We start from the raw sequence: 19397 nt of genomic DNA on the forward strand, positions 1-19397 counted from the left end.
CCTGTACATAAGTAGTAACCCCTGCCACAGTGGTGATACGTACATCTCGGGCTAACTTGGGCTGTAGCCCTTGCAAGAATCTCTCCCTCCTGGTCCCATCAGTGGGCACCAGCTCCATGGCAAACTTTGCCAAACGATCGAACTTCAAGGCATACTCAGTGACTGATAAGTTCCCCTGCAGTAGCCTAATAAACTCCTCGGCCTTTGCCGCTCTAATAGCATCATTGTAATATTTTTCATTGAATAGAGTCTGAAACTCTTCCCAACTCAGGGCATTTACATTCTTGGTCTGGGTAATCACCTCCCACCAAATCCAGGCATCCTCCCGAAAAATATAGGTAGCACAGGCCACCCTCTCATTACCAGATACCCTCATAAAGTCAAGGATAGTGGTAATCATGCTCATCCATTGTTCAGCCTTGGCAGGATCTGCACTGCCCTCAAATACTGGAGGTTGTTGTTTCCTGAACCTTTCATACAAAGGCTCCCATTTATTCCCAACCTCAGGCTGCTGCCCAGCTACTGGCACCGACACAGGAGGTGCCTCTGATCCACTGGCCACTGAAGGCTCTTGTTGTTGCTTCAAGAGACGAAGCTCTTCCCCCTGTTTCAATATAGTAGCTTGCAGATCACTGACTATCTGCTGCCAGTTAACAGGAGTTGGCTGTGGAATCTAAGACTAGTCATTTTCTTGACCCTGGCTATTATTATTATTCTGGCCCTGATCACTCTGGCCAGCTGATGTGTCTGTCTGTCCCGGATTCATAGTTCTGTCACTGATACCTTGCTAAAATAACGATCAATACGGCCAGTCAGGTAGTAATAACTAAACCTCTTGCCGCCTTACGGTCCAAGAACAAGCAGACAATTATCACATTCCACAGTCATACAGATATACATGCAGATACATGTTTATAGCATTTAGCACTCAGCATGTATCACATAATGGTTCATAACCAATCATACTTATAAGTATGTTCCAGTAATTCCCAGTACTAATAAGCACACAGTTGCTGTGGATATAATATTTCAAGGCACGGGTTAAACATAGTGCTTCATGCACACAGGTAAAGCATATATGTTGTATTTAAGCAATCACACGTATAACTACGTAAATAGTTACCAAACCATGAGTCGAGCTTGACTTCAGTGATGTGTGTACATGCCCAGCCAGTCTACAGGAACCCTAACCTTGGCATTGCTCTGATACCAAGTTGTAACGCCCTGGTTACCCCAGAACAGTTACGGTGAACGATGGGCCGGAAATTTGACCTGCTACCCGAGTCCTTTGGTAAAAAATGTGCTCTAAGTGTAATTAACAGGTTAAGGTGAAAAACTACTAAAAAGGAAATGGATATTTTCATTGCAAACTGCTCTGCAGAGCTAATCAAAACATTTATAAGTTGTTCTCAATACAAAACGCTCATTACAGTTTCAAATTTACAATCCCGCCGACCTAAGCAGCAAAATAGGGTAAACCCCCTAGTTCCTCTGAGAACGTCTTGGTCGTGGTGGTCAAGCGGCCGCATATGTACACATCACCACCTAAGCTCTCCACTCAAGGCTGGGTGAGCTTTTCTTTCCCTTTACCTGCACCACATAGCACCCATGAGCCAAGGCCCAGCAAGAAAACACAATAAAGCATGAGATAATATCAACAATGATCATAATAATCATCCAGGACCATCAGTACAAACCAGTAGGTGACAGTCGCAACAGCCACAAAAGTGGGTACAGCCCCCTCTAGCCATGTGACGTTAGGGTCACTCGGGCTTAACTGATAAAAGAACCTTTCATAAGTTTGAACATGATATGTTTATGGTGATTAGTCACCAACATAACCTTCCTCATGACTTACAGTCATAACCCTGGAACAACGTTCCCTAGCCATGTGACAAACAGTCACCGGGGCCATATGCCCTGGCTCTGAATAACTGGTCTTAGACCAGACAAGCGCTTATAAGTTCATCGACCTAAGGGTCGGTCCAGCGTTAATACCCCATATGAGTCATTCTTTGCTGATATCGATTAGATCTAATCTTCATTTGGCTCGGCGTTCATGACGCTATGCCATTTTTGACTCTTTAGGTCAGTGTCCCTAACTAGTCAGTACATATACAAGTTTTCAACATTCGCTAGCATTTAATAGGCAATCCATGTCCACATTTATCAATCAACATGCCTCAATAATAATCATGCATGTCACATATACACAGGGTGCAGTTTTCTTACCTCATATTCGAGCTAGAAAGATTAAAAGAACGACCCGTGAGAACGATCAACCTTTAGTCCTTTAGCGGTTACCTAATCATAGCCAAACACAGGACATCATCAATAATAATGGTCAACATAGGTTTCCACACCAATATCTAGCCTCCGGAAGATCAATCCCAACTAATCCAAGTAGTAGGGACACTCCCGAGGCCCATAGCTAAGTTCCCGGGGTCAAAACGAGCAAACGGGGTGAAAACAGTGCAAGGGCTGCGGCCCTAGCACCTTGGGCCGCGGCCCCCAGAGCTCCCTGAGGCAAGGACCATGGTGCCCAGCAAGCACAAAAACCCCACCTGCTTCTTCAAGGCAGGGCCGCGGCACCCCAAGAACAGGGCTGCGACCCTCAACTCTGGGCCATTCCCAAACGTGTTTTTAACACTCCAAAGCCTCCAAAATCATACCTAAACATTCCCCAATCATCAAAACAAAGTTCCCAAGCTTCCCAATGCACCAAAACCCTCAAAACCCAAGGTTCAAACGAATCGAAAACTCAACAATTCACAAAGTCCAATTCAAAGCTTAGAAACTCTAAAAACTCAAAACTTAAACTTTGATTACCTTCGATTGGGTTGTTTTCTGTCAAATCCTTCGGTCAAGAAGCTTCTAATCTTTCCTAGGATCGCTATTCCTCGATCCTAGCTTGATTCCGACTCCTAGAACTCGAGATATCTTCGAAAATGCTCAAACAGTAAAACGGACTATCGAAAGGGAGAACGAGAGGTTTTCTAATCGTACGTTCTATCTGACAGCTACTTCAAGCTTAAGTAACCTCAAATAAAACCTAATGCTCGGGGTCCCGAAAACAGCCCCGGGGACATTATAGTCAAAACCTCCGAAATTTCACCCTGATCTCAAATATTCCCAATTTATCATCAAATAAACATTTCTATTACCCCAAAATTGGCTCCGTTATGACAAAACCGCTAATCCATTATATATGACTGTCTCATGCCGAATAGCTCGAATATATCTCCATAATAATGGAATCTCATTCACAAATCACATTATTCACCCTCAATGGGCCAAATTATCAAAATAACATAATTATTCAAATGTGGACCCACACGCATATAACATCATATCATAATATAATTCACATATACATGCATAATATCATTTAATGGCATAATTAAACAAGTATGGCCCTCCCAGCCTACTAATCTCGCCATTAAACCACATCGGAGAATTCGGGGCATTACACTTGTCTTGTTGAGTTACCCCCATCCATGAGCGCTTTGAAATATTGATCATCATGATCGTTAGTACACTCTACAATTATGATATCCTCTAGACTCATATTGTCGTATGGATTCAGAAAATTTGGCGAATCCATTGTCGAACTTAGAGTATATGATATTTGGGAATTAATGAGAGAGTAAAATGAAGGATTGAATGGAGAGTTGAGTAAAATGAAGATTGAAATTTGGTATTTATAGACATGGTGTTGACGCCGCTTTTCGTCAACAGTGAAAGAAGAGCACGTAAACAATAACTAGTAATGGCCAATTAAAATATGATAATACACAACACGATTTTTTACGTGGTTCAGTAGTTAAATCTGCCTAGTCCACGAGTCTCTGTTATTAAACTCAAGATTATCTCTGAAAATTCTTAAGCATGAATTCTTCAGAGTTTTTTCTCAAGGTTCAGAATTTCGGTCCTTTACAATGGTGCATGACCTCTCTATTTATAGAGAAGGATGCATAATACTATCCCACATATTTTGGGTAGTTACTCTTTTTGTGTAAATAAATTAAATGGCTTTAAATGCCTGTAATCTGATATAAAAGGAAACGTCCCCTGAAGACCAGGGGGCGTATAACTAATCAAATAATATCCCATGATTTTATGGGATTTACAATAATAAATGCAGAACACGTCCCTTATAGACAACACTTGTAGATATTCAAGGTTATTATCATATATCTCAAAGCCCTTACTCTACTAGGTTTCTCATCAGCTTTCGAGCTAATGACATCTCCCGAGGTCACATGGCTTCGAGATCGTACATGTGTCAGGCTCGGAACCCTTGATCCGAGGTCTTCCCTGAGGATAGATGCGTCTCGAGAGCTACCCTTCGAGATCGTGAATATTTTGAGACCACCACATTCGAGGTCGTCTCAGTCTCGCAGGCTCGATATTTAGTCCTGGAGCATACTTCAAACTTTATGAGTTCATTCGTTGCGAGTCCAACTTTCGAGGTCGCATTTAACATGGCTCGAAATCTGGGTATAACACATGGTGACATATATATATATGTAGCCGTTAAAATGTAGCCATTAAAATATAGTCGTTAAAATAAAGGATAATTTATTTAAATAAAAATAAAATACATAATAGTGTGGTTGATAAAAATACATATCAATTACAACTTCAGGATATTATTCTTAATATAAGTACACAAGTTTTCATGATCATTCTTTTGTTCAGGAGTCATATGCGACGTGTCCATGAAGAGATAATCCATGTATTTTGTCATCCTATTATCTTCTGCCTCTTTCTCCTTTATCGCCACCAATTTCTCCAATGCAGATGTTTTCCGTTCACTAATCTCTATAAATCTAGTATGTGTGTCTTTTTTTTCCTTCCCTTTTCTCTTTGCTGCCTTTTGGCCACTAGGGCACACTTCACGTACTTCATCATCATTGATGTCTGCATTGGAAGAAGAAGTAAATGCCCCTGATTCTGACACGTTTGTTCTCTTACCACCTTTTGGTTGGTACATTGTATTCCATTTCGGCTCATCCTTTAGCAATCTCCAACAGTCCACAAGCAGAAAATTTGAGTTGCTATTTTCATATTTGTACAATTGATGTGCATTCTCAAGAATTTTCTCATCAGACCAACCACTGTGATGTGCATGTTGTACTCATTTATAACACCCATTAAAACGCGCCACCTTTTGATTCATCTTGTTCCAATGATCTTTGCATTGCCTTTCATTTCTTTCTTGCTCGCCTTTTTGATTGGTGTTGTAGTATTCTATGATTCGAGCCCAGAAATATGTAGAAGTTTGGTCATTTCCCACAATGGCATCCTTAGATGTATTAAGCCAACCATTTATCAGAAGTATAGTGGCTTCCTTGCTCCATTTGACTTTACCTTTATGCATTGATTCATCTTCATTGTGTATAACTACATTTTCCAACCCTTCAACACCATGTTCAGGTTGGGTTTCAGAGACAAATGTCGATGATGTTTCACGATTCAAATCAATATTAGACTTTTCCATACTTGACCTTTAATTTCTTGAAACCATTTCGGGTTGGTGTAGGGAAGGCATATGAAAGGCATATGGTAGTGAATTCGTTGATGTGAAGAATAGAGCTTGTTGTGTTGGGGCATCTCAAAAGAGCCAAAATTTTGGAAAGGGTAGGAGGATATGGGATAATTTTGAGAATTTGGAAAACTTTGGTTAAATTGAGAATATTGAAAATTTGGATTTTAGGGATTAGTAGAGGGAGTATTTTGAAAATTTTGATTGAAATGAGAATATTGAAAATTTGGATTTTGGGTGTTGGTATTTGGAGAATTTTGGGGATCCATTGGTAAGAAAAGAAATTTTGTGATATTGATAATTTGGAAGAAGAATGTATGAAATGGTGTGAAAATTGAATGAAATAGATGAGTATTTATAGAAGAAAAAAATTTAATAGATTGTGTGCTAACAATGATAAAACGGTAATAATTTAGACCGTTTTTTTACATCAACGGTAATAATAATTGTATGCTAGCTGTATTTTACATACATATAATATATATATATGTGCATAATTTGTTTCTAAAAAAAAGATAGCAACCGTTGCCTGACAGAGGCAACGACTGCTTCAAATTTGAAAAGCAATCTTTCTCTCCAATGCTAAGCAATCTTCCATACTCGTAGCCTGTCAGTAAGCCATTGTTTTAACCACATGCACTGGAGTTGCTCTTAGAGCATCTACAATGGTGGCACCTTCTAAAGTTGCCAAAACTTTTAAAATATTAATATATTTGTACTCTTTCATCCACCCAGTAAAAAATATTTTTATAAAAAAATTAAGTAAGAAAGGCCAACTTTTGGCAACATTTCTTGGCAACAATCTAACTTGGGGACCCACAAATGGCTTTCGCACCCCTTTAGCATCAACGCCGGAAATGCTTAGGCAACCATGGTTGCTTTATTTTTATTTATTTATTTGGAAAACACAAAATAACCATTGCTATATTTTAAAAAATGTATTAAAAAAATAGTGATTAATGGTCATTATGACCGTTGGCTAAATTTTATGTAAAAAAAATAATTTATTTTATTTTTTCTTTTATAAATACTCATTAAGTTGATTCATTTTTTATACTTTCTCATATATTCTTCTACAAAATTTCAATATCACAAAATCTTCTTTTCTTAAACGGATTCTCAAAATTATAAAATTCTCCATTTACAAACTCCCAAAATTCAAATTTTCAATATTCTCAAATATTTCAAAATATATAGCACCGAGTTGGGCAACTTTTAGTGTTGCCTAGCATTAGACCAATTTTTTTTAAAAAAAAAGTTGTCATGATGTAGATAAAATAATTTAAGGTGTGTTTTGTACTTTTGGCAACCAATGGAGTTGCTGGCATTGGAGAATCTCTTATGCCCTAACATGTGAAATTTAGGTACTATTTGATTTATGAGTTAGCTGGTAAATGATCTTTAGCAAATATTTTCCGGATTTGGAGAAAAAGTAATGTTGACACTCGAAAGAATCAGATTCCCCCGAATAAAGGTGATCGTAAAGCCCATAAAAGCAATAATAAGTAAGGTACATCATCATAAATTCGTTCATAAAGGAGACTTTCCAAATATAGCAAACGATAATACCTAGCTGTGCATTGCATGGAATAATATTATCACTAAAAAAAGCATGATGAGGATGAGGATGCAACAATTTCGAGTCTACAAAGCAATTCAACGAAAGAAAAAAAACCAACTTTATACATTGGTTATGGTGATTTAACGAATCTCCATCAGAGGACCGATCCACATGAAGATTAAAAGAAAAACGAAAAGAACCCATTACATTCCCATACCTACATCCACCTCTAAAAAAGAGTGCAACATTTGGAAAAAAGAAAAAACACAGTACAAATAGGTCATGGGCGACAACGCAGATGAGAGAAACAATCGAAAATATGTGTGTTCTCCTCAAGTAGCTGCGGCCTGAGTCAGTGAAACATCTAAGGGGGTCAATGACTCGAACGACGGCAAGAGCCAGCCATTCTTCTGTGCTTGTTCCATGTAGAAAGTGAATTTCTCCCTTGCATTAGGAATGTCAAGAGCCAGATCTTCTAGACTGTCCTTGATCCGGGTGTAGCCCTTGGTCATCTGGTTGATTGTAATTAGGCCTTCGCTGAAGCATTCCTGGAGGAGATTCAGCATACTGTCATTCTTCTTCTCCATGGCCATGATCAGCGTCTTCTTCACTACCTCATGGTTGAAGAAGGGCATCCCCAGGTCACGAATACACTGGCAAGCTTCGTTCACCACACCGCCGCTTTCATATTCCTCCAAGAGTTTCATAATCTTGTCCTTGGCATCCTCCACAGCCCACCCAGTGCCACCTCCCCAGCACCTCAGGAGCCTTTCACCAGCATGACGGGCACCAACCAAGGTTCGAGCCACTCTCACAGTCTCCGTCCCACTGCAATCAGATGGTAACTTGCTTGCAATTTCTTCAAGATTTAGGGGAGCTAAGACGTCATCGATCACTGCTCTGGCCAGAAACAGAGCAAGCTCATTTGAAGCATCCAGAATGTCCAAGGCTGTATCCTCAGCAGATTCCAAGAGCATGACAAAACCATTAACAATGTCTTCAGTTGAAAAGATCTCAATGTGAAGAGCAGAAAGCAGAACAGATGCCATTTCCTTTTCACGGTTCTTCCTGTCCAATGCAAGTGTGATAAGCTTCTTCAAGAATATTGGGTTGCGCTCGGGTACACCAAGATCTTCAAGGCTTCGGATGAGTTCAGGAATGTCATCTGAGAGAAAATATTCACGAATTATGGTCACAGCCTCTTCCTTGTACCGCCTAACACTTTCATCATCCTTTTGTACCTCTCCATCTTCACCCAAGGACGTAATAAATGAAGCATCAAGCCATCCTTCAGATATTGCCTTAGGGAGTAGTGACTGGTACAAGGTTTTTGCTGATGGAATGTCAAGTGCTAGGTCATCAAGGCTCTCTGCCAACCGAGAAAATCCTTTTGCCATTTGACTGGAACTAATCAGACCTTCATCAGCTGCTTCCTTTAATAGCTTGAATATTAGTGGTTCTGCGGTTTGGATCTCCATAGCTAGAACCAACGCCCGCTTCACAACCTCATGATGGAAGAATGACACTCCCAACTCCCTTATGCACCTACAGGCCTCAAAAGCATCCTTACTTTCCACATATTCCTTCAACAAATCAGCGATCTTTTTCTTCACTTCCTCAACAGTTATGTGAGTGCTACCACCCCACCTCCTCTCTACAAGTTCTGCATGGTGTGGAGCTGAAAGATAGCTCTTCTCAGCAGTCTGAATTACCTGAAATCCCTTGGAAGATTCTACAAGTGCCTTCTTTGCCCTAGTGAGGAAAGCTGGAGGTAGAATATCATCAACCACCGCACGAGCAAGAAACAAGGCAAGAATGTCAACTGCATCCAGTATGTCCACTACAAGATCGTCAACAGATTCAAGAAGCATGAAGAAACCATCCCTAATCTGGGATGGGCTAATGACATCCGCATACAAGGCTGAAAGCAGAACTGAAGCCATTTCCTTCTCCTTGTCATGCCTGTCCATGGCCATGGACACTAGCCTCTTGATAAAGTAAGGGAGATATTCACTTGAGCCAAGTTCTCTGAGGTCAGATGCAGCCAAATCAACATCACTTGTGCTGAAGTATTCCTCTATAATGGAGACCACAGCTTTCTTATAATCATCCAATGGGTCTGTAACAGTTGACCCAACAAGCTGATATGGTTCCTGTTGAGAAAGATTAACAGGCAAAAGGATACATTAATCGTGTGGATTGTACATTAATCATGTGAATTAACTTTAAAAAAGCATACACACATACATAAACCTAAAAAAACTGCTTAGAAAAAAATACCGCATGTACATTAATCTGCTGAAAAAGATATTGGATATACACAATCCACCTGCATAATAACACAAATGACTGACAGAAAATATAAATTTAAAGTGGCAAATACCTCCCCACTGTCATAGTTAGGATCATTCCTATCAATATGGGATTCACCATCAGTGTCGAGCAGTTTTCCCCAGGTTCCTTTACCGCCACCACCATCTTTAGGCATAAACCAGAAGTTCAAGAGGAAGAAAAAAAAGAGTCAATCTTTCTATACATAAATAATTATATGAATACCACATAACCATTCAGCATTATCCATATCAAAGTTGGTGTAAAAGTAAAAGAAATCAATTGTAATACTAACAATGACACTTAAGCATTGTTCAGAATGAATAACATGCACCATTAAGTCAAAAGCAAGCAATTGTCTGCATGCACACTACTTACCAGCAATTGAATAAAAAAACACTCAGTTCAAAATGAGCAACTAATTTAGAAAATAATAAAAACGATAATAATACCATCATCTCAGCAACTATTCAGCAATAACAGATTAGGATATAATGCAGCCTAAATGAAAGTTTCATCTACCACACTTAGAAACTCAATAACAGAAAAAGAAATCATAATCATACTGGGAGAACGGAGGGGAATGCTAAACCAACTGAAATATTTCTAACGAGTTCATAGCGTGAAATCTAGTATAAATCTCATCCCAGTGACCTATCAAGAAAAATTGTATCTTCAACAATAAATCTCAGCACATACTCCAGTCCCATTCCAATAATTAAAATGCATGGTCTAGCATTATCCAAACTCACCTTTCTTAACACGTACAAACTTTCCAGAGTGCGATCGTCGCACATGTCTCCCAGGGACACCTGTTGGTGCCTTGCCACCAGTGGGAGCTTTTAAGTATTCGGATAGCAGAGATGGAGGGGATTTTGGAGATGAGGACAAATTTTCAACATTTTGACTGGCTATTTTTAACTTTTCCCTCTGATGCTCCGTGAGAAACCCCTCACCTGACGCCATAAAAATCTATATCCTACAGTAACAAAATTACACAATAATTCGAAGCTCAAACACTCCAATGTTTTTCTCAATGGTAAAAAATTGAACCGATCAAGATAAAGCATCAAAGATATGCAAGACATCAGATTGAGCTTCTTATAATTTCGTACTTTTATCTAATGTCCATACAATTACTTCACGTAATGAAACCAAACGTCGTTAGACACAACCATTCTCTCCTAAAGGTAAAAATGAAAGACACGCCATTAATCGATTATCTACTACTAAACTAGCATAATTTTCAGTATCATACCAACAAAAATATATGTATCAATAGCATCAAATGTTTAAATAAATCCAGATTTTAAACTGTAAATATAATGAAGCTCTTATGATATAGTTGCATTATTACATACATAAATAGGAACTCCACGATATTTCTTAAAAAACATAAAAACCTAAAACAGTTTAATTCAGTAACCGTATTTCACAGTTCGTGTTCTCCACGTCTAGTTTTCCCACCCTTTCTTGGCAACCAAACAAAAAAAACCATTACAACATAACAAACAAAGAAAAATAACCTGGTAATTGCGAACTCAAGCGAGCAGCGTTGATTCCAGAATCCAAACCCAAACCCGTTTCTTCTGTTCTTGGCCCGGATCTCGAGCCAAGACAGGAGAAGCAAATCGGATCTCAATAACGAAACCTGAGAAGACACTGATAAGCCAACTCTGCCGGAAACGATGAAACCAGTCGGAATAGGAAGCCCTAGATCAGAAGCTCCGACAGAGAAAGCGGAGCTTTGGATCCGAGTGTTTTGAGAAGGAAGGAGGAGATGAGAGAGCAAAGTGAGATGAGAGTGGGAAATGGATGAGAATGAAAACTAGGATCGGGGAACAAGTCTGCCTTTTATATGGAGGCTACGGTTACGGGTACACGTCATCGAGAGGTTTGGCTGTATTATCGCTTTCGTGTCCACGTGGCGTTTGAACAAAAGCCAGACCCGGTTTTTATTCCCCGTCTTTTGCTTCCCACCCGGCTCACGGGCTTGCCCTCAGCCTAAGCTGTTTTAGGGTTTTTGCCTATCACTTTCAATTACCAAATTGCCCTCAAACTTTTGAATTTTGCCCTTCTGAATTCTTATCCCCTTCCAATTGCAAACTTTTTGAAGGGAGTGAAGTAATTTTATTGTCATGACCTAAAGATGAATAAAAAATCTTTGTAAATTAATTTTCAACCATTAAATTCGTTTTTTAATTAAAAATGTTGTGTTAAAAAACTTAATTACAAAGTAATTTTATTTTCACTATCTAATATTTATAATGATATCCTAAAATTATGATATGATAAATTATTTATTATAAATTTTTATTCAACATATTGCTAAAATATAGTTTATAGTACTCAACATCATAATTAAAATATATGAAACCAAATATTAAATTGTAACTAATTATATTATATGATGTTAAACATGATAAGGAGCCAAATAACAATGCATATTATTATGAAAAAATTTCAATATAGCTACCAAGTATAAATTTATATTAAAGTGTGACTTAGTTTGAAGAAATGAATATGAATTGAAATAAAAATTAATATGAATATTTTTTTCAATCTTGCATTGGAATGTCTTTTCTTTTATTTTCAAATGGAATAGTCATTCTAACAAAATAGTAGAAAAATAATTTTAATAGAATGACATTCCAATATCCTAAAGTGCAACCAAACAAATTAATAGAATAAAAATTGATTCATTTTCATTCCATTCAATTCTATTACTCCCAACCAAACATCTCTTATGTAAAAATTTTAAGTATCCATAAAATAATTCTTATAATTATGTTCATTTGTTCAGTTTATCAAAATTAATAACTTTCGTTTTTAGTTTTTAATATTTTTTTTTTAACTTCCTTTACTTTCCTTGAAAAAAAACCCTTAATTATGAATAACGTAATTTTTCACTTAAGAATGTTATTTAATGTTTGGTTTGGAGGCACATAGGCCAACAAAAACAAATAATATTGGTTACAAAAAGTAAGGGTGAGTAAGTTGAGTACAAGATGAGTTCAAGTGAGTATGTACTACCAAGTAGTAGTAGTAGTAGGTTAATGCTAATATAATGAAACTTAATTACAAAATTGGAAATTGTATTTGATTTGATCTATAAGATAAGATTAGGTCACTCTCTTCTGGGACTATTCAACCAGTCATCAATCCTCTCAATTATTTAAACATAAAAAAATAAAAAACAATGGGAAAAAAAGCAGCAGCATAAAGAGAAGAAACCAGGGTGTGATGATAATAGCTGAGGTCAAGTCAAAGACTACAAGTATATAAGAGAAAAAAGAGTATTCAAGAATATTTTGTTGCTCATAGGAATAAGTATTTTATATGTATTCATATTAGGATAATGATGATAAGATTTTGTGGATCAATCTTAAGCTACAATATTATGTAATTAAAATAAAGTAATAATAAACAACGTGGGGCACACTAAAGAATATTACTCATACTACTCATCAGTTGTGATTGGAATAAATGTGATTGTGGAGCCAATGGTCAGTCTAATCTGTTTTCTTAACTAAAATATGCTTTAAAATGTGTTTGTAGTTGATTACATTTCAAGTGCCCAAAGACGAATGAGTAACTTAGAAGGTAAATCAAAATTATGAAGAAAAAAAATATAAAATGAAACAGCCTTTAGAAGAATCTAAGCATATGCAGGGTGATTTATATAGTATATAAACTAGTGGATTGAATTGATCTTAAAGCTGCAAAGTTCTTCTACCGACAAGAAAAGGGTGAGTACAGTTCATGTATATCTACAATTATCAAACTGGTTGCACTACATTCAGTTCCCCGGCCAAGTATTAGCTCAGAGTCACAGACCACAAGTTGTTGAATCTACTCAACTGAGATTACTAAACAGCTTCTAACATACTTCTCTATTTAGCTTGCTTTGCTTGAAGAGAACTAGTGTGAAACATCAACAGTTCTGTAAGATTTTGTTGAATGATTGAGCTATAAGAAGCCTTATCAAAAACACGATTATGTATCACTGTTACTAGAAGTAGAAGAGTTTATAGTTCTTACGTGCCTTTTCTTGTACTTCCAAAACTCGTCTTTCTTACCCTTTTTCTTAGCTTTCACCATACCCATTTTGCTATTGATTATCCCAAGTATGGCACTTCGATCCTTCTTGTTCTTTCTAGCAGCTTTCACATCCAAAATTGACCTAAGCTTCTCATAAGACTTGACATCTGGAACTTGTCCACTCTTTACCATGTTCTTGTGATAATAAAATGCTCTCTTGAAATCGCGAACACGGACATAGGCATAGATCATGGTTGAATAAGTTACCGAATCTGGTTTCAAATTGAGATTTTCCATCTCTTTCAACAGCTGAGGCATCTTTGAGTGTTGTCCACCTCTTGCATATGCATTCATCAGCATATTATAAGTCATCACCGTTGGCTGAAAACCAATCTTCCCAAATTCAGAAATCACATCTCTTGCTTCCATGTAGCAACCCTGTTTCGCGAATCCATCAACAAGAGTATTGAACGTTACACGAGTCCCCTCGATCTTTTCCTTCATCATCATTTTCCAAATTCTCATCAATGTTTCAGTATCCCCAGCACGCCTAAATGCATCCAACAAAGCAGTATAAGTTTCGATGGAGGGCATTAACTTTTCCTTCTGCATATTCTCAAATGCTATATAAGCTTTCTCGTGCCAACCAGTGACTGAATAAGCATGGATAAGAGCAGTATAAGTGTGTGAAGTTGGAGATATACCAACTTTCTTCATCCTCAAAAACGCATCTGCAGCCATGTCACTCATCTTCTGCCTTGCATACGCACTAATCAAACATGTATAAGATTTGGCATTGGGTTCCAAACCCAGCTCCTGCATTTCCTCCAGAAGCTTTTCAACAATATCAGGCTGCATTCGCCTAGTATATGCATCCATGAGTATGTTAAAGGAGGCAGACGTTGGCTTAATCCCTTTTGTTTTCATCTCAGCAAAGAGACCCTCAGCTTCTTCAACTCGATTAGATTTAGCGAAAGCATCCATTAGCGTATTAAACACAATGGCATTTGGAAAAACTCCTTTCTTTGCCATTTCGATTTGGATGATAAGAGCTTCACTCTTTAGACCCTCATCACAGAATGCTTTCACAAGAGAACCCAAAATTTCTGGACTCCATTTGACACCTTTCCTGTTCATTCGATCAAAGAAGTCCCACGCTTCTTTTGCACTGCGGCCAATTTTTCTCATGATAGTAATTATTATCGAACATGTCACATGATCTGGACACACATTATTTACTTCCATTTCCTCATACACCTTCCATGCATCATTATACCTAAAATTAAGTTCATAAAATTTCAGCAACCAAAATCAACAAGTAACAGCCTACTATGCAAGTATTGCCTCCATAAACAAAAACTCATTCTTTGTGAGTCTAAGTTCTTTCACAAGTAAAAGATCCATTCACAAAGCTAATATAATCAATTTCAGTGATTTTTTTCTTATCCTAATTGAAACATCCATTAAGACTAGAAGATAAAATGGCATACCTTTTAGAAGACATGAGACCAGAAATTGCAGCATTATAAACATGAACATTCCTGAACTCCTTCTCCTTCGGCAAATTTCTAAAAAAAATCATTAACTTATCACCCATACCAGCTCTTCCCAGCAAAGGAAACAAAACAGAACATGCCCGAGAAGTCACCAGTGAAGGCTCCTGCAAACCCATCCATTCAAAGAAATACACGCAGCCCATGAACAACCTCTCCTGACCCATCAGCATCAACACCTCTACACACTCTTTCCCACCGACCCTTTTCTCAAAACCACCCAAAGCCTCCCCCAATGTCAAATTTTGGGGCAAAGTCTTCGCAATTTCCAATATTTCTCCCACAACATTCTCAGTCTCAGCTAATGGGCTCGTATCGAAACTCTCCGACCCCATTTGTAGATTTTCCTTTTCAAGCAGTTCTTCCACACCAGACCCAGATTCAGTTTCGTCCACAAAGTCTGTATCAGCAGCGAGGTGCCATGAAGAGCGACGGTTCTTCTTAAGGGAGAGTCTGCCCTCTCGTTGAGGGTCTTTAGTCGAAGTTCGAGACTCGAAAAACCTAAGAAGTGGGTCTTTTGAGTCATCATCCTCTTGGTCTCTTTCTTCCTCTACTTCAAGTTCTTCTTCTTCTCCTTCTTCTTCTTCTTCTTGGAGAAACGGGAGGAAAATGGGAGAAGAAGAGTGCGGAAGAGGAAGTGAGTGGGTTGCGAATAGAGAGAAGAGTGCAGTTGTTTTGGAGTTGAGAAGGAGGCGGGGTTTAAGGCAATAATGGTTTAAGCTGCGATTGATGATAAAGGGTAATGGAAAGTGGAGTCGTGATTGTTGGTACATGAGAGCCATAGTTGGCTCTTCAAGAAAAGATGGAAAGAGCTATGTGTTGATATCATAAAACGGTAGACATGTTGAGGAGTGTTCGATCTGTGGAGACATAGAAATGAACTCTACGACGCACCAGTGGATTCGACGACGAAGACGAGAGCTGGTACAATGGTGGAAAATGGATTAGACTAGAGAAAAATAAAGACGCGAAATTGTTAATAAATATTCGGGGAAAAAAAAGTTAGATAAAATTCATTAAAAAAATAAAAACTTCATAAATATCTTTCATTAATTACCACAAAATTTCTCAAGAGAAATTTCAATTGATATGCTTTGATAAAAATTATAATTATAAAAAAATGTTAGTCATATTAAAATTTATAAAATAATGCTATTTTTTTTGTACTTTACCCAAAATATCATTTCCACTCCTTCCTCACTTCTCATTTCTCTCTTCTCTCTTCCATCTCTCTCTCTTATTTCAGCGCACCATCGAGCTATTATCGAGCTACCATCGAACCATCGAGCCATTATCGAGCTACCATTGAACCACCATCGAGCTAAGTCATTTTTTCATGAAAATCTTGATCTTGAAGGCCCCAGCGAATGGTGGCTCGATGCTAGCTCGATGAGACCTTCAAAATCATGATTTTTCATGAAAAAATGAATTAGCTCGATGGTGGTTCGATGGTAGCTCAATAGTGGCTCGATGGTGTTCGATGCAATTCTTGTAAGAGACATAATTTTTCACTCGAGTGTCCGTTTGGGGTGATTTTTTTTTATTTTTGGTATTTTTTCAAGATCTACACATTTGACATGTTAATATGCACATTTGGGAAGTTTAAAACTTAAAAATATACCAAAAGATGTCTTAAACATGAGGTATGTTTGCACTTTTGTATTTTTTACAAGTTTTACACTTCATAAATGTGCATATTAACATGTCAAACGTGTAGATCTTGAAAAAATACCCAAAATAAAAAAAAATCACCCCAAACGGACACCCGAGTGAAAAATTATGTCTCTTACAAGAATTGCATCGAGCAACATCGAACCACTATTGAGCTACCATCGAACCACCATCGAGTTAAGTCATTTTTTCATGAAAAATCATAATTTTGAAGGTCTCATCGAGCCACTATCGAACTACCATCGAACCACCATCGAACAAAGTCATTTTTTCATGAAAAATCATGATTTTGAAGGTCTAATCGAGCTGGCATTGAGCACCATCGAGCAAGGTCGATTTTTTGCAGATTTCATAGTTTCAGATCTGAAAAAAAATCGCAAAAAAAACCCCAAAAATCATGTCCAAATCTGTTCGAAATATAATATTTAGTGTGGTGGTGGTGTTGTGAGGTGAGCGAGAGTGAAATAAGAGAGAGAGAGAGAGGGAAGAGAGAAGAGAGAAATGAGAAGTGAGGAAGAAGTAGAAAGGGCATTTTGGGTAAAGTGCAAAAAAATAGCATTATTTTGTAATTTTTAATATGCATAGCATTTTTTTGTAATTATAAAAATGATCAAGCATACAAATTAAAATTTCCCTTCTCAAATCACATAATTCTAAAGCAATTTATAATAAACCACCCGTCAAAGAAAAAATTATTTAGTGTGGTCAATTTTTACAATCAACCAGTAATAATTTGAAGTACAAGAAGCACTTTTAGTGGTGCTCTACTCCATCTTTTAAAATACATCATCAAAACACACATTTTTTTATTTTACCTCTAATTTTTACATTATATTATACATCAGCTTCTCTATATATTTCTCTACATTATTTAAATATTATATCTTTAACATATTTTATTACTTAAAGTAAAATAAAATAATTAAAAAAGAAAAAATTAATAAATATAAAAATAATAATATTAAAATATTATATAAAGGATATGTAAATATTATGTAAATGTAGATATGGATTAATTGGAGTTTGTGCATAGCTATTATAAATATATGTATAAAGGAACTGATGGAAGATGTTTTTATAAGTTTTAGCTAAATATTATAGAGAAAGTGTATTACAAAATATATCACCAAAACATACAATTTTATAATTTATCTCAAACTTTTACATTATACCATATATTTGTTTATCTATTTTTTCTCTACATCATTTATATATTATATTTTTAAAAATATTTTATTCATTTTAAGATATAAAATAATTAAATATAATAGTATCACACTCATATATATACAAAAGTTTATAAAAAATAATAAATTATTTATAGCTTGATGAATAGTGTTTCACTACATATAGAGAAATACTGTTCATTTAGATAAAAAATATAACTTTACATCATCCATTGGAAGACTACTTAACTATTTTTTCTCTATATTATAAAGAATAACACATTTTAGCTCATCCATTGAGAGTGCTCTAACTAAAAGAAAAAAAGAAGAGAACTTTACATAAATATGCAAACTAGCTAAATTTTCAGTGGACAAAAAATAATTAAGCATAATATAGTAATATACACCGAAAACAAGTATAAAATATTGAATTCTCGTATAAACTAAGAAACCATATTCTCATAAAATTTCAATCTCATATCACATTCTCTTTTTCTTTGGCGACTAAAACTAATTTTGCATTATTTTTGTGTTGGGTTTATGCTCATATAAAACCATGTTAAATATATAATACGATTTTATATTGTCAATAAAAAAGTAGAAATCATTTAGTTTGACAATTGTATTGCTTGCTTGTTTTATTGCATGATTATTAGAATAATACAATTATTTATAAAATCTCGAACATATAAATAATTACAATTATAGTAACTAGGTCACAGGGGATCATAATTGTAATTATATGTTCAAAAGAACAATTCCTAAAATTAAATCAGTGCATTGGATTTTTACTAATCTGGTAATCTACGATATGGTCTACTTACACATTCTATGTGTGATGTCTTATTCAAGGCATTGACTAAGTAGATAAGATCGAATGTATTTTGTTACATTGAACTGGACTGACATTGACTATTGATAAGATAAGTAAGTATCGTTACTATCTAATCTAATCACATCACAACATTGACCATAGGTCAATTCAATATAAATTCTGAGCAATTAATATTTTGTTAATTGTATTATTTAAGTCTTTTGATTTGTTCATTACTAGCTTACCCTACGGACTAGCTCTTATTTACGTATTGGAGACTTTGTAGTATAATTGAGTGAGAGTATTTATCATAAACATGAAATCTATAACTTTTGTTTAAGAAATGAAACGATGATTTCCTTATAGCTTGGTTCAAGTGCTAAATGATAGAGTTCTCATTTCTGTAATTAAGTTTATGGAAATATCATTTACAAGGAACTTAAAGCTAAAATACCAATGAGGGGTAAAACGGTAATTTTGCACCTGTCTCATTAGTAGATCATTTATAGAGGATTGGATGATGGTTATAGTTATAACAATGGATAACGTATTTGTAACGCCCTGCTACCTTAGAGCCGTTACTAAGTGAGTTTAAAATGTGCAATTAACTCACTAAACGAGGTTTTTAGAACAAAAGTGCGACTAAACAAAAAGTCATGGCTGTAATCTTTAAAAGTACTCTATTTCATTGAGAATTCCAAGAGTTTAACAT

The 19397-nt window shown here is 36.4% G+C and overlaps 3 protein-coding genes across 3 annotated transcripts; all 3 read right to left on the reverse strand.

Moving 5' to 3' along the window:
- Positions 1-4636: 4636 nt before the first annotated feature.
- On the reverse strand, positions 4637-5503 carry LOC133831974 (glutathione S-transferase T3-like). The gene is made up of 2 exons (XM_062262374.1): positions 5208-5503; positions 4637-5120 (listed from the first exon to the last, which is right to left on the reverse strand). The coding sequence occupies exons 1-2, from the start codon at positions 5501-5503 to the stop codon at positions 4637-4639; spliced, it is 780 nt and encodes a 259-aa protein (XP_062118358.1).
- A 1596-nt stretch (positions 5504-7099) lies between these two features.
- LOC133830158 (MA3 DOMAIN-CONTAINING TRANSLATION REGULATORY FACTOR 1-like) lies at positions 7100-11266 on the reverse strand. The gene is made up of 4 exons (XM_062260083.1): positions 10967-11266; positions 10193-10419; positions 9493-9587; positions 7100-9262 (listed from the first exon to the last, which is right to left on the reverse strand). The coding sequence occupies exons 2-4, from the start codon at positions 10404-10406 to the stop codon at positions 7442-7444; spliced, it is 2130 nt and encodes a 709-aa protein (XP_062116067.1). The 5' UTR covers positions 10407-10419; positions 10967-11266; the 3' UTR covers positions 7100-7441.
- A 1681-nt stretch (positions 11267-12947) lies between these two features.
- Positions 12948-15993, reverse strand: LOC133830159 (pentatricopeptide repeat-containing protein At5g50280, chloroplastic). The gene is made up of 2 exons (XM_062260084.1): positions 14972-15993; positions 12948-14757 (listed from the first exon to the last, which is right to left on the reverse strand). The coding sequence occupies exons 1-2, from the start codon at positions 15814-15816 to the stop codon at positions 13437-13439; spliced, it is 2166 nt and encodes a 721-aa protein (XP_062116068.1). The 5' UTR covers positions 15817-15993; the 3' UTR covers positions 12948-13436.
- Positions 15994-19397: the final 3404 nt, after the last annotated feature.

Source organism: Humulus lupulus, chromosome 4, assembly GCF_963169125.1.
Source record: "Humulus lupulus chromosome 4, drHumLupu1.1, whole genome shotgun sequence".
NCBI lineage: Eukaryota > Viridiplantae > Streptophyta > Magnoliopsida > Rosales > Cannabaceae > Humulus > Humulus lupulus.

Bases quoted from the DNA above. Each gene is read 5' to 3' on its own strand.
- LOC133830159 (XM_062260084.1), bottom strand. From the start codon at position 15,816: ATGGCTCTCATGTACCAACAATCACGACTCCACTTTCCATTACCCTTT. The intron at 14,758-14,971 runs GTATGCCATTTT...ACTTAATTTTAG, and splicing joins GGTCTCATGTCTTCTAAAAG to GTATAATGATGCATGGAAGG.
- LOC133830158 (XM_062260083.1), bottom strand. From the start codon at position 10,406: ATGGCGTCAGGTGAGGGGTTTCTCACGGAGCATCAGAGGGAAAAGTTA. The intron at 9,588-10,192 runs GTGAGTTTGGAT...TTATGCCTAAAG, and splicing joins GTTTGTACGTGTTAAGAAAG to ATGGTGGTGGCGGTAAAGGA. The intron at 9,263-9,492 runs GTATTTGCCACT...CTTTCTCAACAG, and splicing joins CTAACTATGACAGTGGGGAG to GAACCATATCAGCTTGTTGG.
- LOC133831974 (XM_062262374.1), bottom strand. From the start codon at position 5,503: ATGGAAAAGTCTAATATTGATTTGAATCGTGAAACATCATCGACATTT. The intron at 5,121-5,207 runs GCAATGCAAAGA...TGCACATCACAG, and splicing joins GAGCAAGAAAGAAATGAAAG to TGGTTGGTCTGATGAGAAAA.